At 39.3% G+C, this 14,289-nt stretch overlaps 3 protein-coding genes across 5 annotated transcripts in view; 1 reads left to right on the forward strand and 2 right to left on the reverse strand.

The window, feature by feature from the left end:
• Window positions 1-152: 152 nt before the first annotated feature.
• Window positions 153-3,825, reverse strand: nr5a5 (nuclear receptor subfamily 5, group A, member 5). Of its 2 annotated transcripts, none has more exons than XM_051389293.1 (7): window positions 3,563-3,825; window positions 2,651-2,766; window positions 2,319-2,460; window positions 1,481-2,223; window positions 1,207-1,326; window positions 939-1,086; window positions 153-800 (listed from the first exon to the last, which is right to left on the reverse strand). In XM_051389293.1, exons 1-7 carry the CDS (start codon window positions 3,660-3,662, stop codon window positions 553-555), a joined length of 1,617 nt encoding a protein of 538 aa, XP_051245253.1. In that variant the 5' UTR covers window positions 3,663-3,825; the 3' UTR covers window positions 153-552. The 2 variants fall into 2 exon arrangements, with proteins under 2 accessions (XP_051245253.1, XP_051245252.1); XM_051389292.1 differs by having other exon boundaries at window positions 1,481-2,226; window positions 3,563-3,824.
• A 1,652-nt stretch (window positions 3,826-5,477) lies between these two features.
• The window catches only part of soul5 (heme-binding protein soul5), a 163,310-nt gene continuing 154,498 nt past the window's right edge, over window positions 5,478-14,289 (reverse strand). Inside the window, exons 1-7 of one of the 2 annotated variants that reach the window (XM_051389324.1) lie at window positions 7,589-7,720; window positions 7,348-7,407; window positions 7,028-7,109; window positions 6,812-6,932; window positions 6,164-6,300; window positions 5,904-6,067; window positions 5,478-5,757 (exon numbers count right to left, since the gene is read on the reverse strand). In XM_051389324.1, the coding sequence (XP_051245284.1) occupies window positions 5,655-5,757; window positions 5,904-6,067; window positions 6,164-6,300; window positions 6,812-6,932; window positions 7,028-7,109; window positions 7,348-7,407; window positions 7,589-7,617 (696 nt within the window). In that variant the 5' untranslated portion in view covers window positions 7,618-7,720 and the 3' untranslated portion in view covers window positions 5,478-5,654. Of the gene's footprint in view, window positions 5,758-5,903; window positions 6,068-6,163; window positions 6,301-6,811; window positions 6,933-7,027; window positions 7,110-7,347; window positions 7,408-7,588; window positions 7,721-14,289 lie in introns of those variants that run through there. The other variant, XM_051389325.1, reaches the window with a different exon arrangement.
• Window positions 9,677-13,311, forward strand: zmp:0000001048 (retinol dehydrogenase 8). Its single transcript, XM_051389320.1, has 7 exons — window positions 9,677-10,094; window positions 11,287-11,421; window positions 11,514-11,675; window positions 11,773-11,952; window positions 12,034-12,127; window positions 12,255-12,438; window positions 12,572-13,311. Exons 2-7 carry the CDS (start codon window positions 11,325-11,327, stop codon window positions 12,779-12,781), a joined length of 927 nt encoding a protein of 308 aa, XP_051245280.1. The 5' UTR covers window positions 9,677-10,094; window positions 11,287-11,324; the 3' UTR covers window positions 12,782-13,311.

Below are 14,289 nucleotides of genomic sequence, written 5' to 3' on the forward strand. Positions count from 1 at the left end.
TTTTCCATTGTTTGTTATTAGAATTTTGGGTTTGGATACAGTTGATATCAGTTTGTGCTAATAGCCTACGAGTGGAGGCAAAATCTTTCTGCAGAAACAGAGCTTTTCTGGCAGATAGTGAAACTGGTGATACACAAGTCAATCCAGTCATGAATTTTCAAAAAACAGATATCTTTATTCAATGATGCATTTTTCCTTTTTCTTTACACAGTTGAGCTCTGCTTAATAAAAAAACATCATGGTAGTGCTTGGATCTCAGATCTGTCAAACGGTACTGACAGACAGGGCTGTTTGGCTGTGGTAATACTGTTAATAATGGGCACTTTGGTGAAGCATGACACAAGTTAAGTAAATATTCCTTTCCATTTCTGATCCTGGATAACGTTTTCCCCTCACTTCTGAGCATGCATGTTTACTATTTGCAACAATCATCAAAAGTAAAGAGCGCTGTTGGGTCTGAAAGGCCAAAATGGAGGTACAAAAATTCCCAGCAGCAAACTCAGGCTGTGCCACTCTTGTGTCACCAGGGCTTGACAATACAGCAGCTTCTTCTCAGTTGTGCTTGGTGTGCAGCATCTCAGTGAGTAGAGAGTTGCAGGGCAAATCTCCCAGAAGATGGCGCTGGTACAAATACTCCTCAAGCTGCAAGCTAATGCTGCGTACCTCAGGCAGCCGGAGCAGCAGCTGGCCGAACTTGTCTGAGTGTCCCGGATGGCTCCGTTGGGTGTGCTCCATCAAGGCCCTGTTCACCCTCTCTTGAGTCTGCTCCACCTGCCTGTGGCTCTGCACTGACTTCACATCTAGAGCAGAAAGAATATACATGGCATATTCATCATCAACACAATACATTTACACATGACATATACATACTCAATGCCAACAGAAGCTGTGCAAAGTTGATCTCATGTGCATTTTATATATAAAGGGTAATAGCTCACCAGGGTTGAAAAGCACCAGGTATTTGAGACAGACAAACTCATGTCTGTCTAACTGGAGTGCCTTCAGTTTGGACACCAGGTCCTGGGTCCTTGATACCAGGCCACTTAGTGTCACTCCTGCCTGAGAGATGATGGTTGACACCTCAATCTGTATCAGCATTAGAGAAAGGTGGTCATCAGAATTAAAGTTTTTGTGCAACCCAAAATGTCCTATCCAAAGACATTTTTGATAATCATAAGCTCTGCATTTTGTGTAGTAAAACGCAACCTGTTGTCCTGTGACCAGATAGATGCAGCCCTCTTTGCCATAGGTCACCTGCCTACAGAGGTGATCCAGGACCAGCAGCTCACTCCAACACCTCTGCAACAGCACCATCTGGTCCTCCACCTGTGGAAAGCATAAAGAATTTATGATGATGTCTGTTGTAGTTGCAAATTAAAGGCTATGACCTTTGACCTCTGAGAAACACCTAAAACATAGCAAAGAGTAAATGCCACCGCTAATAAGGTTTATGTTACATTATATTTTTATTATTCATTACATTGAGCTCCTTGAAGAGTGCACTGTTCCTGGCCCATTCCACAAGCCCAAACAGAGTCTGGTCAGCCATTTTGCACATGATGCTGAATGTATTTAAGCGGTCGTGTTTGCCACGATTGGCCTGTTCTCTCTGCAGACTGGCATGGACTTTGGCACACAGCTGGCTCTCATCCTGCTCCCCCACCAGGAGCTGGCTTAGGAAGCTGGAAGTAGGAGTGGCTGATGAAGGGGTGTCGAGGATTTGGGTGGGAGCCTGGGTCAGAGGGGTGGTTGAGCTTGGAGTTAAGTAGGGGGATGATGCTGGTGTGCCTCTTGGTGTAAATGAATTGTTCAGAGTTGGGCGCACAGGAGCTAGAGTGTAGCCAGGAGGCATTTCTCCTTTCTCCTGGAGGTATCCAGGGAAGGTGCGGTGGTACAGTCCAGCGTAGGACAGGGATGGAGGAGTGAGCAACCTGTCTGTGTTCATAGTGCAGTCCAGAGGCATGGGCGCACCCAACTGCCCGATGCCAGAGGGATACATGTGGGACTGATGAAAAGCATCAGAGGACAATGGAACACTTGTGTGACTGCTCATTAGGTGAAGGTCATTTGGAGCTGTGGGTCGGTGTATTTGGGTAGTTTCCATTTTAATCCTGTAGGGAGCAGTGTTTGCCTGATGACACACTTTTTGCTGTTTTATCTGTCTGTCCCGCCGGTACAGAGGTCCAAATTTATTCCTGCCACCTCTCATACGATCTGCTCTTACTGCTGTCGACAGAACACAAAACAAATGATCAATGATTTTATGGCAAGATTTCAGACATTGGCAGAGATTATTTAGTTAATAAAATTTACAGTACCTTCTCTCTTCATGCCTACCGCCAAACACTTTTGGAAGCGGCATGAAGGACAACGTTTCCTCTGCGAAAGGTTCATGGGGCAGCTCTGTTGTTCTGCACAGGTGTAATGCTTGTTATTCTGCACTGAGCGCTTAAAGAAGCCCTGCAGAGAGAGATAGAGAGTATAAACCTGTTGCTTCATTCTCTGCAGATTGAAGACAATCCTGGATGACAAAATATAATATGCATCATTATAGGCACAGAAATAATATATCTTTATTTTATAGTAGTGGGTCTACAACACCAAAGCACCTTATGGTACCATTAGAGAAGGCATTTTTGCTATGCCTTACCTTGCAGCTTTCACAAGTGAGCAGCCCATAGTGGTATCCCGAGACTTTGTCTCCACAGACAGGGCAGCTCTCGTCTGGCTCTGGTCTGCCGTCTGGCTCTGTCTTTAAATCCTGAGCTGGAGAATGACACCATAATTAACATAAATGTCAAATGTGCAGTACGACACAAACTTCTTATACTAGAGGTGGCCAGTGTGGTACAAGGTGAGATAACAAGTGCTAGTTGTCAGTGGAGATTGTTATAGTGATGTGCCAAGCTACTGAAAAAACGTACATGATCCAAAGGTCAAATCCAGCTCCAGCCATCTTTCCAGTTCCCATTTTCTTCTTCAGTTTTAGTAAAATACGGAGATGTCAAAAGTGTGTAGACTTCCCATCGTGTTGTATTTGTTTTGTTGCAACAATTCTTAATAAATAATATGTCTGGAATGTAAACGTACTGTCAGATTTGAGTTAAAGTACTGCAGAATACTTGAATGCTGGGCAGCTGACATGTAAGTGTGTCATCTAATGAGGTTTATTGCTCAGCTGTTGAGAGTAAGGAACAGTACAGGACCATCCCTCTGTTGCAGACAGAACCTTATCACTCAGCTTGATTTGCTTGACTATGACCACTGATATGACCCTTACATAAGACCAGAGATCACTGGTTATGACTTTCACAGGAGCCAATCTCCCAAATGGAAAATCCATAGCACAACGGTGAACAACCTTTATGCCTTTTCTACTGTAAATGTGGATTTCCTCATGGACATGATCAATATCATTTCTGTACTACTTAATAATATCTAGATACTGCTACACACTTTCAAAACAAGACACTTAAAACATTGATATCTTTTTTAATACTGTACAAATCCAAACAATATTTTATGAAACCTGCCTAAATGGACACTATCTATCTTTACTCACATGTTGATGATTCTTCCAAAGTTAACAAATCCTCTGGGTAGTCGCCAGGGTGGTGGACAAGAGGCGGAGGCTGCTGTGGGTGATGACCAGGTAGGTCCATTCTGGCTGATGAGCTTCAGAGACAGTCCAGCCTGACCTTCATTGTTGCAGAGATCAGAAGACCAGGCAGACACTGCAGGAGAGTCACAGAAAGGCCAGCAGGAAGGCCCAACAGCCCCGGTGGACTGATGGTCGTTCAAGGCCCACAAGTGGACTTCGATCTGTAGTGAATGTAATAAAACCTCTCCTGACTGGCACTCCTACTCAGTCAGTCAGTTGGTAAGCCAGCCAGCCAACCAGCCTCTTCATGGGACACAGTCAGATATTCACCTGATGGATTGTAACTTTAGTGAAGTCACTCCAGTATCATTGAGCCATCCTGGAGCTCAGCTGATAAGATAAGAGTCCGCTGAAGAGTACAGTCACAGTCAAAACTACAGCCATTCAGATTGCATGCTAATTCCTAGAGTTTAACATGAAATTTGAGTATCATTATGTATTGTAGCTTTGGAATTTATGCAGTGGTGTAAGAAGTGCACAAGTCCTTTGTTTAATTAAAAATCTTACTCAAGTAAAAGTATAGAAGTATAATCAGCAAAATATATTTAAAGTTTCAAATGTAAAAAAACAGGCTTCTGCCAGTGATATGTAATTATGTATGACATTATTAGATTGTGGATACTGATGCATCACTGTGTAAAAAGCATCTTACTGTTATAGCTGGTTAGCAGAGCTAGTTTTAACAACTACTTGTATACAGTTAAGTACTAGTAGTGGAGTGGTTCCCATATAAGGGTACTGTGAGATAAGTAATAGGGGAAATAAGACAAAAGTCCACAAATGTTTTGTAATTTCTCTAATATTGGCTTTTTGTGTGAAACATCGGATCCTTTTAGCTCTCTGGGCCTTGGACAGTAATTTGAATTGAACCATCTTAGATGTTTAGAGGGGAAATCACTCTTTAGGTTTACTGCTAACTACTGACAGACATCTAAAATGTGACATACGGGGTCACAACTGCATACATCTTTTTAGTGAGGGGTCACAAGGCCGAAAGTTTGGGGAGCCACTGGTTTAATCTTTAGCAATGCAATCTCTTCATGTGTTTTTAATGAACAATTTTAACCTGTGAAGTAACTAGTAACTATAGCTGTCAGTTGAATGTAGTGTAGTAAAGTAAATATGTTCCCTTTGAAATGCAGTGGAGTAAAAGTTATCAAAAAATTGAATACTCCAATATTAATAGTAATAAGTAATATTTCTCAAACTGTACTTTCCACTGATGAATAAATATCAGCTGTTTATCCTTGAGCATAATTTGTCAACTTTAATAATGCATTCAATCTGAAAACATTGCTTTATTCTGTATAATACAATATTAGTCAATTAGTACAATTATTACACTGTGGTTATATTGTTGTTGCACATTCCTAGCCAGTGCTTGAGACGATAAGATGTCGCTCGACAGGAATGTTACAGACTGCTTTGATTAAACTTGAAGTGACGCAGTTTAGGGGTGGAGGGTTATGACACTAGCACATTAACTTGTAAATGAATTATGACATTCATCAATAAAATAGTCTCCCTGCTATTTTAAATGGCCTGTTTAGCTTCTAACTCCGTCTCTTATTTCAGATGGTAAATCTTCATGAAATAAAAAAATACTGAACAATCTTTAATGCATAGTGCTAGACAGTTAGTGTGATCCTTGAAGTACTAGTATTCTTAAACTTAGTAGTGCCATCTGGTGGTATTATAGAATAACACACCCTGGATAGTCTTTTCCAGGTTTCCTCTTTTGTTAAAGTAGCTGCCTTAGATATGTTTTAGGAAAGCCCCAAAGAGGAGGTATTTTAAAAACAACAACAACAAAAAATGAATGCAAAATGGTAACTTTATTGAATACAACACAAAACCATCAGACAAGCTAGTGTAAAACCATTGTCACAAGCAATGTATGCTGTAAAATTTAGGTTATTTATGTGGCACATTATGACTTGAAGCAATGCCCAGCTGCATATAGAAAGCTGTTATTGCACAGGGGTCAAAATGTTCAGGAGAAAGGAGAAAACTCCAGTTCCTCACTGCTGGGACACTCTGGATCATCGTCAGTGACAAACCACACCTCATTGTGCCTGTTAAACATTGTCATTGGGCTGCAACGAAACAAACACACACACACACACACACACACACACACACACACACACAAGACGTGAATTTATTGCAGAATATAAAAATCCACTTTATTCTTTGCTTTTTTCTGATTATCAGAAAGAGAAAATGATGATGATTTGTTTACCTGTTATAACCAACAGCATAGTGGAAGTCTTTTTTGTAATTTGCTTGAACTGAGTCAAGGGCAGAGGACAGACTGTAAGCATTGTTTTTGTCAGCCATGCTCGTCATCCATCCTCCGTAGCTCTGTCCATAAACCGTCAAAGCTGGCATGTCATGGATGTGCACCTGCAGGTCAGCAAAGTTTCATCATCTGCCAGAGCTGAAAATAGGCTTAATAGAAAGAATTCAAACATGATCATGGCAATTGTCAGAGAAGCGTACCTTATCATCAGTAGGTTTGGGGGGATTATTCTGATGTTCCATTGGCAGCAAGAAACTCATTGTGAAGACAGCCGTTTCCCAAAATTTCTTGTTAGGTATTTTCACAATGACAGGAGCTGTCATTGCGATTTTCTTTCCTGAAGATAAACATTAAGCAAATACAACAGTTTTTTTTAGAAATAGGAAATACATAAAAAACATAAAATGTTCTGACTTGACTATCCAATAAAACCACCAATCTATCTTTGCTCTCTGATCACAACTAAATACAGTAATTATGTCAGGTCAAAGGACATGTTATTTTTGGCTGTACCACATATTCAAACAGAAGTTGGAAAAACAGGATTTAAATACTATGTTCCTTAGAAACTGAAATAGTTAGAAAATTTTTTGCAAGTGAAATCCCTCATTTATTTTGAAGACTTTAAAACATTATATTCAAGTGTTTTGACTGCTACTTGCATTTGTTTTCTATAAAGTTGAGCCACCGTATTGTGTATGTAAATGGTGCACTGTTCAGATTTTCTATTTGTCATGTATGTTTTTTTCTTGTGCACGAGTCTCGTGAAACAGAAGAATCTTGATCTCTGATGCTGACCAATAAAATAATGAATAGAACAAAATAAATAAGTGGATGCACACACACACCATCCTCGTTGGCTCCAGTGATGTATTCAAACAGTCGTCTGAAAGCTCTCATTGAGGCCATCTCCATGAAGAAGGATGTTTCCTCAGTTGAAACCCATTTCACAGAGTCATAGTGACGGGCCTGAAGGACATCAACAAACACAGGGGAGTGGGCTTTTTAAAAATTTCTTGCACCTGAAATGTAAAATGGTTTCTGTATTGCTCAGACACACTCACCTCATATTTGTCAGTTTTACAAATCAGATCAAACAGCAGACATTGTTCTGTCTCAGAACAGAATGTTAACTGAGACGAGTTTCTGTGTAATTAGAGTAGAAACTATTAAAAAAGGCACATATGCAGACCTTAAGAGGCATATCAGGTGATAGCAGTAATCATCTTTGTCAAGATTAGTGTGATTTGACTTCTGGAGGTAACAGTGCTTCCAGTTTTCTAATAATCAACACTTCATTGTAAAAAACATTTACTTTTTTTCTCTATAATTTTGTTCAAATGCAGTAATCTACTAAAAATGGAGACTAAATCCGGTTTCTTACCCAACTCTGGCCTCAGCTGTTAGCACCAGCAGAAAGCCAACAAGCCCTGAAAGAAAAATCCTGACAGACACATATAGTGTGAGTGTTTTCACTCAGCATTAAGACTTGAGAAACAAATTTTTTTGTGATACAGTGAAAAGCTAATAGTTTACACACAACATATAAGCTAAGTTCATACACCAAGAAATTTCTGTACAATGATTTTAATCTAAGACCATTTGGGTAGTAAAACTTTACTTACATGGTGGAAGACTGTTGGCTTAAGTGCATCAGAAAATTGTATCTTAGCAGTCTGGTCCAAAGCAACTATTTATTCCAACTCTGGTTATGAAAGGATACTGGCCACTCCCAGAACCCATAACACAAGCCAGACATTGCAGTGTTATGACCAATAGCAACCCAAAACAGAAACAGGAAACTGGGAAGATGTATGTGTTAACACGTGAAACAAGTTTTACTGTGAGTGACATGTTTTGCAACCTTTCCAAAGAAAAATATCTCTGTAATGTGAAGCAACATTTAGTACAACATTCATATCTTTTTACTGACTTTCAGTTCAGCTGGAACTACCATGTTATTCTGTGTGTATATTTGTGTGCCTGTGGATGATTGTGTTCATAATGACTGTAGGAAAAGGCATATGTGTCATAGTTAGTGGTGGTGTTGTATTGGACTGCATACTGATACAGCTGTAACAAATACAGTGGCCACTTAAAGTGTAACACCAGATAGAAAAGACAATTGATGATGATCAAAATAAGTGATTCACATTCAAAATTAAATAATCCAGGAAAAACAGGAGATTTAACAGAACCACGTGAGTACAAAGCAGGTGTGGTAGAACATCGTGAGAGGTGGTGCTCACGTTTTTACTCTCAGAGCATGAGAGAGAAACGCCTAGTTCCCATGTGATATTATTTACACTACATTGTATAGAATGTCTTAAATGACCACCTTGGCTCTGGTATACACAGTCTGACAGAAACAAACAAGAGACTCGGACAGAAGTGATGGACTAACTATGTAAGAATTAACGTTGCAAGAGAATTGCTTGCATTGTTCCTTCTGTTGTCATAGACCACCTAATACCTGTTTTGTACCAGATCCCCAAATCCCTGGAGTTTGGTTTCATGAAAAAAATGCATTCAACCATCAGACAAAAGGTCCAAACACACCCATATGGACAATAGATGCGAGAGTTTTGGTGCACAATCACGCTACATGGAAAACACTTTTAACCATTACAGTGTTTGTAAAGCTGTTTTCTGAAATGTGTTACAGTTGATTTTGTTAGAGAAGCTGATAGTAAATGGATCATTTAATTTATAATCCTGAGAATTAATTTCATTTGAAATGGCCAAAATAACAATAACAACTGGTGTGTTTAGTGTGAACAACTGTTTTTCATGTTAAATATAAATCAGAAGAAATACTTAATATAGTAGGCTATAAATAAATACATTTATAAAATTTGACATTTAAGGACCCACAGACCGCCTGTCCACTGTAACTCACTGGATAAAACGTTTACTATTAGTCTATTAGTGTACTATTAGACAGTAATGAATAACATGAACAAATTATATTTAAAACAAACCTAAAGTTCCTCTTTGTAATTAAGTTGGAGCGAACAGTTTAATGCATCCTGTGACAAATAATGGCAGGAAACTCTGTGATTGTTGGCTACACCTGTTAAACTGAACACTGAACTCTGAATGGGGTAATGTGACTTGAACAGCAGACATATGAAACCCTTCCTCAGATCTCAGTTCAAAGTTCATGGAAACAAGATTCAATCATTATAAAACTGCATCAGAGGGTTGGATAGCTGCACAGGCTTGAACTGTGTCATAATATCCATTTTGTTCACATTGGCTCATCCTAATGCGGACATGTGATTTTGTGTGGTCATGCACACAGCAGTGGTTATATGTGAAGTTACTCTGAACAAAAAACCCATCCTATTGTGCGACCAATCGCTGTACTGACGGTTCTACTGAGATGATGTGAATGAGAGGGGTATTTAGAACCATGAGCGTTTACTGCCCCTCCAGTTGTCACAGTCAGGAACTGCAGCACATGTTGACAGCACACCACCGGGATATACTTTGAAAGTGACAAAATTGAGAAAATCAGAAATAGGGAAGTACTGTACATATATCTAAACTGATTATTATTGTTAATATTATTTTAGTATTCTAATCACTATTGTTATTATATTCAAAAATAAATGTTATGGTAAATTTATTCAATTTAACTTAGCATTTGAAATATTTCTAGAATTTACAATTTATTAGAACATATATTTATGACAGGACAATGGCATTTATATTATTATTATTATTATTATTATTATTATTATTATTATTATTAGTCTTCCTTCCTTATGCAGTTCTGAGACTGAGGCATTTACGGACACCGGGAGTACTTTCTGTAGTTAGTCTAACCCATAACACAGCGCTTTGAGAGACTCATAATATGGCGTACAGCCATGTAGGCGTGATGTGGTGTGCTGCAGTTTTTAAGGGACTCGTTGTCCCTTTAAGAACTACAACTCCCACGGTCGGCCTATGTGACCCGTTTAGGTAATCACTGGGCTTAAGCTTATGTAGCCGAATGTCCCGGTGTGACTTGGCCGTGTTCCTCCTCTCTGAAGTAAGGATAGTTTATCGATCCGTTGGTTTAGGGGGCTGCAGCCTGTCTCTGCCGTATCTGCCGCTGTGGAGGAGGCGCTACTTGCTCTACAGGTTGGTACACTACAACACCATCTGAAAGCAGACCTGCAGGCCTTCGGGAGTCAGTGCGTACTTTGATGTGGTCCTGTAGGGATCTACAGTGTCTGCAATACTCACAGTGTACTGTAATGTATGTTCAGTTTGGATGAGTGGCACATTAGTCAAATACTGTGTTTAACCACTGTTTTGAGGTACTTATATTGAGTATCATAAGTTTGTGCTATCTAGACAAATTCAGAAATTCGGATAGAAAATTCAAGCACCCAATATTCAAAATATTGAATCTAATCATCCTTGATACTAAGGATGAAACATTTAAGGTTGCTTCCACTAAGGCACCAGTAATAATGAAACAATATTATGAAGGGTATGATGGGGACATTCTAAATAATGAGTACTTTGATTTTGGTGATAATACTTTTTCCTTCTACTTGAGTAAAATTCTGAATGCAGCATTTTTTTCAAACTTGTATCTGGATCAGATACTTCTTCCACCACTAGTGATACACAATATGCATACTTTTGTTCTATAACTTACATTACATTTAAGCCACAGTGTCAGTAATATGGTGTGTTGTATACTACAACTCAAGTGTCTAAATTAAATTCACATCATCACTAAAAACTAACAGCTATATCACTATCACACACTGGGGTAGGACTGGATTTCCAAAATTGTTATTATTTTATTATCATGTTGTGCATCTCATCAAGTGTGAATGAAAGGCCTCTATAGATGAAGCACTAAGCTTGCTGTTGTAGGCAGATAAACATTCCAGGATATGTAAATCAGATTAGAGCCAATATAATCTGTGAACAAATGGCCTCAGTGGTGCCTCACAGAGGCAACATTCAATGTGATTTAATTTCTTAGAGGACTGACTATTTTGCACCAGCATTCAGTGACCATACATGGAGAAATACAGATGTTAGAGACTTGAAAATAGTAGCAGAGATACCAACTGCCTCTTATAATCCAAATCAGCTGCTGGATTTGTTGCATTTTGAGCAAACAATGTAAGTCTTGTTTTTATTGACTTTAAAATCATGGACACATTCAGTTCCATTCTCTGGTGATTCTTAGTAGCTCAGGAACTGAAATAAATGTACACATGGCATATTAGAGAACATTTAATCACAGAAAAATTGTTCCTTGTACAGAATGGTGATAACAGTACAGTTACTTTAATTTCCCTGTTTGCAGGATTTTTTTGACTGAGTGAGGTCTGAGGTCAAAGAGCCATGGGAACCAGGAGGGTGTTGGTAACCGGGTGCTCCTCTGGCATTGGCTTGGCTGTGGCTGCACGGCTGGCCAAGGATGAGCTTAGACGGTTTAAAGGTCGGCCACTCTCTTCTCAACCAAAACAGAGTAGACGATAGAACTAACCACAGCTACTGACAGCCACTGTGTTTGTTGTTTATCTGAGGCAGTGGTTGCCACAATGAGGGACCTTAGGAAAAAGGGGCCACTGGAGAAAGCGGCAGGTGACACCTTAAACAAAACCCTGGAAATCAAACAGTTAGATGCCTGCTGTGAAGCCTCCATCAGAGAGTGTGTCGACAGCCTGCCGGACAGACGAGTGGACGTTCTTGGTCTGTCTCCTCTCATTCACATTCCCACTCTTCACTGTTTAAGAGTTAAAGATCTCTACACAAGCATATAATGATGTAGGATACTCTGCTGTTATAGTGAACAATGCTGGCGTTGGCATGGTTGGACCACTGGAATGTCAAAGTATCGCTGCCATGAAGGAGCTCTTCGACACAAACTTCTTCGGCCTGGCACGGCTGGTGAAAGAGTTGCTGCCTGACATGAAGCGGAGGCAGAGTGGCCATATTGTGGTGATGAGCAGCGTCCTGGGAATACAGGGTGTGTTCGCTTGTGTCAGTACAATTTCAGATGAAGCAATTAGAGAATGTTGCTAACAGTTTTCCTTTTGTTTCTACACAGGCCTTCTGTTCAATGACGTCTACTCTGCCTCCAAATTTGCTGTGGAAGGATTTTGTGAAAGTCTGGCAGTGCAAGCGATGAAGTTTAACATCAAGTGATTGAAAAATACATTAGCCTTAACAATTTAATGCAGTAAGCGCACAATGGTAGGATTTTTACAACTCATTGACTGTAATGGAACGGTGGTCCTATGTATCTTTTTTTTATGTCTCTGTCACAAGGACGACTCTAGTGGAACCTGGCCCTGTGGTAACAGAGTTTGAAAGGAAAGTCTACGAGGATATTGAAAAGATGGATCTATCAGGGACAGACGAGGAAACCGCCAAAATCTTACGGGAAATTTATCTGCCATACTCTAAAAAGATCTTTGCCTCATTAGGCCAGACACCAGAGGAAGTGGCTGAGGCAAGTGATGACAGTTATGTTCCTAGTTGAGTTCAAAAGGTCACTAAAAATAATTTGTTTTGCCAGTGAAAATGCATAATGTGGAAGCCCCCTTGAGTGTTGAGTTTTTTTATTTTCTGTTTTTTTTATTTAGCAAACTGTTAAAGTGATCACAGCCAAGGAGCCACCTCTGCGCCACCAGACCAACCGAGTATACATGCCCATGACTGCACTAAAGCATGCAGATCCAACTGGACGGCTACCCCTGGACACCTTCTATAAAATGATCTTTAAACATGATACCATATTTAATGCTACTCTTAGGGTGCTTCGCATGCTGCAGAGGCGGACAGGGAAGGAATAAAGATTTCACTGCCATTTTACACACTATAAATGTTATTCTTACGGAGATAGTGAGTGAATGTGGTAGCTACAACCTGTTGTTACCGTTTTTTAAGCATAATGTGAAGTTTCGTTCTGAGCAGCAATGAGCATAACAAAGGCCATAGGTTGTTGTCTATACATACAGTAGTACACTAAGATTAATGTTAATTCCTCATGGTATTTATGAACTTCATTACTGTGAAATATAAGCAATATTCCATGTTTTGTTCTAATTAAGTATTAACATTATATGTTTTTCCCTTAATTTTAAGGAAAACAGGAGCTGGGCAATAAAAAGAGTATACAAATTTTTTGATTCTAACAAGAAGATTTGGTGTAATCTACTTGTTACAAAACAAGTAAAGTAGGAAGTAATAGTACCATACTATATATGATTTATCTTGGCAGACAGACAAAGTAACAAATAAATAAATTATATAATGTATAATGCAATAAAATGCATGATATTATAAATGAATAAATAAATTATTATATTTAAACGTAACAGAAGAGTATTCTTTACTGTTGGGTTTTCACTGCAGTGGCTTTCAGATAACATTTATATCCTTTTCGAGACACCTAGTCAAGTCCCATAGCTGCCTCATCAGGTTGTTGTTGATGCTGTAGCATTCTCCATACAACTGTTTTCCCAGGTAGGTCATCTAGGTCCAATCATAGCAATCTACCAAACTGCTGAAGTTAAGTGAATGATATGTAGCTACAAAAATATGCAATATCCTGTTCCCTTATATTTCATGAATCATAAGCAAAATGTCTTGTGGAAAAAATGCATGTTCTGGCGATTACGAACATTGTTGTTTTTTCAAACTCTTTTTCCTCAAACTGCCACTGAGATTGAATTATGAAACATTTTTGATGGTCCAAAACTAGACTCAAAGTGCACTGACATGTCCTGCGATGGGAGTGTAGTCTAAATAAACTGAAGCTGTGCATTAAACGTGATAAACGATATTTACTTTATAAATAATATTTCAACATACATACTGTCCACTTACCATCTTCAGAGACACTGCTCCTGCTGGGAAGATGCTGCACACCAACGATGACCAAACCTCTGCTGTACAAGTCATTGCAGCAATTAACTGGACAAAACACTGGGGGGCAGACTGTCACTTAGACCAAACTCATCATTATTGAAGCAGCACAATTTATGGTAATCCTAATATCTTCTAGCAGTCTGGCACCATAATTGACCAAATCTGGGTTTAATCTCCTTAGTGGCAAATTTAGTAGGCAGGAGTCAAGTCAGTGTGCAAATGCACATGCGCATTAAAGCCTTGCTGATTTTCTTGGGATTTGCTAATACCAGCTGTTGTTTGCAGCTAAAAATAAGATGAGAGCTCTCAATCCGTCCTTTGATTCAGAAAGAAGGGAATGTACAAGAATGAGGGATATTTTAACCCTCTCTTTCTATCCCTTTTTTGAGCTTAAGTTTAATTGGATAAACTACATTTGGATCGACATGGA

The sequence above is a fragment of the Dicentrarchus labrax genome, unplaced genomic scaffold (genome assembly GCF_905237075.1).
Source record: "Dicentrarchus labrax unplaced genomic scaffold, dlabrax2021, whole genome shotgun sequence".
In the NCBI taxonomy this organism is placed as follows: domain Eukaryota; kingdom Metazoa; phylum Chordata; class Actinopteri; family Moronidae; genus Dicentrarchus; species Dicentrarchus labrax.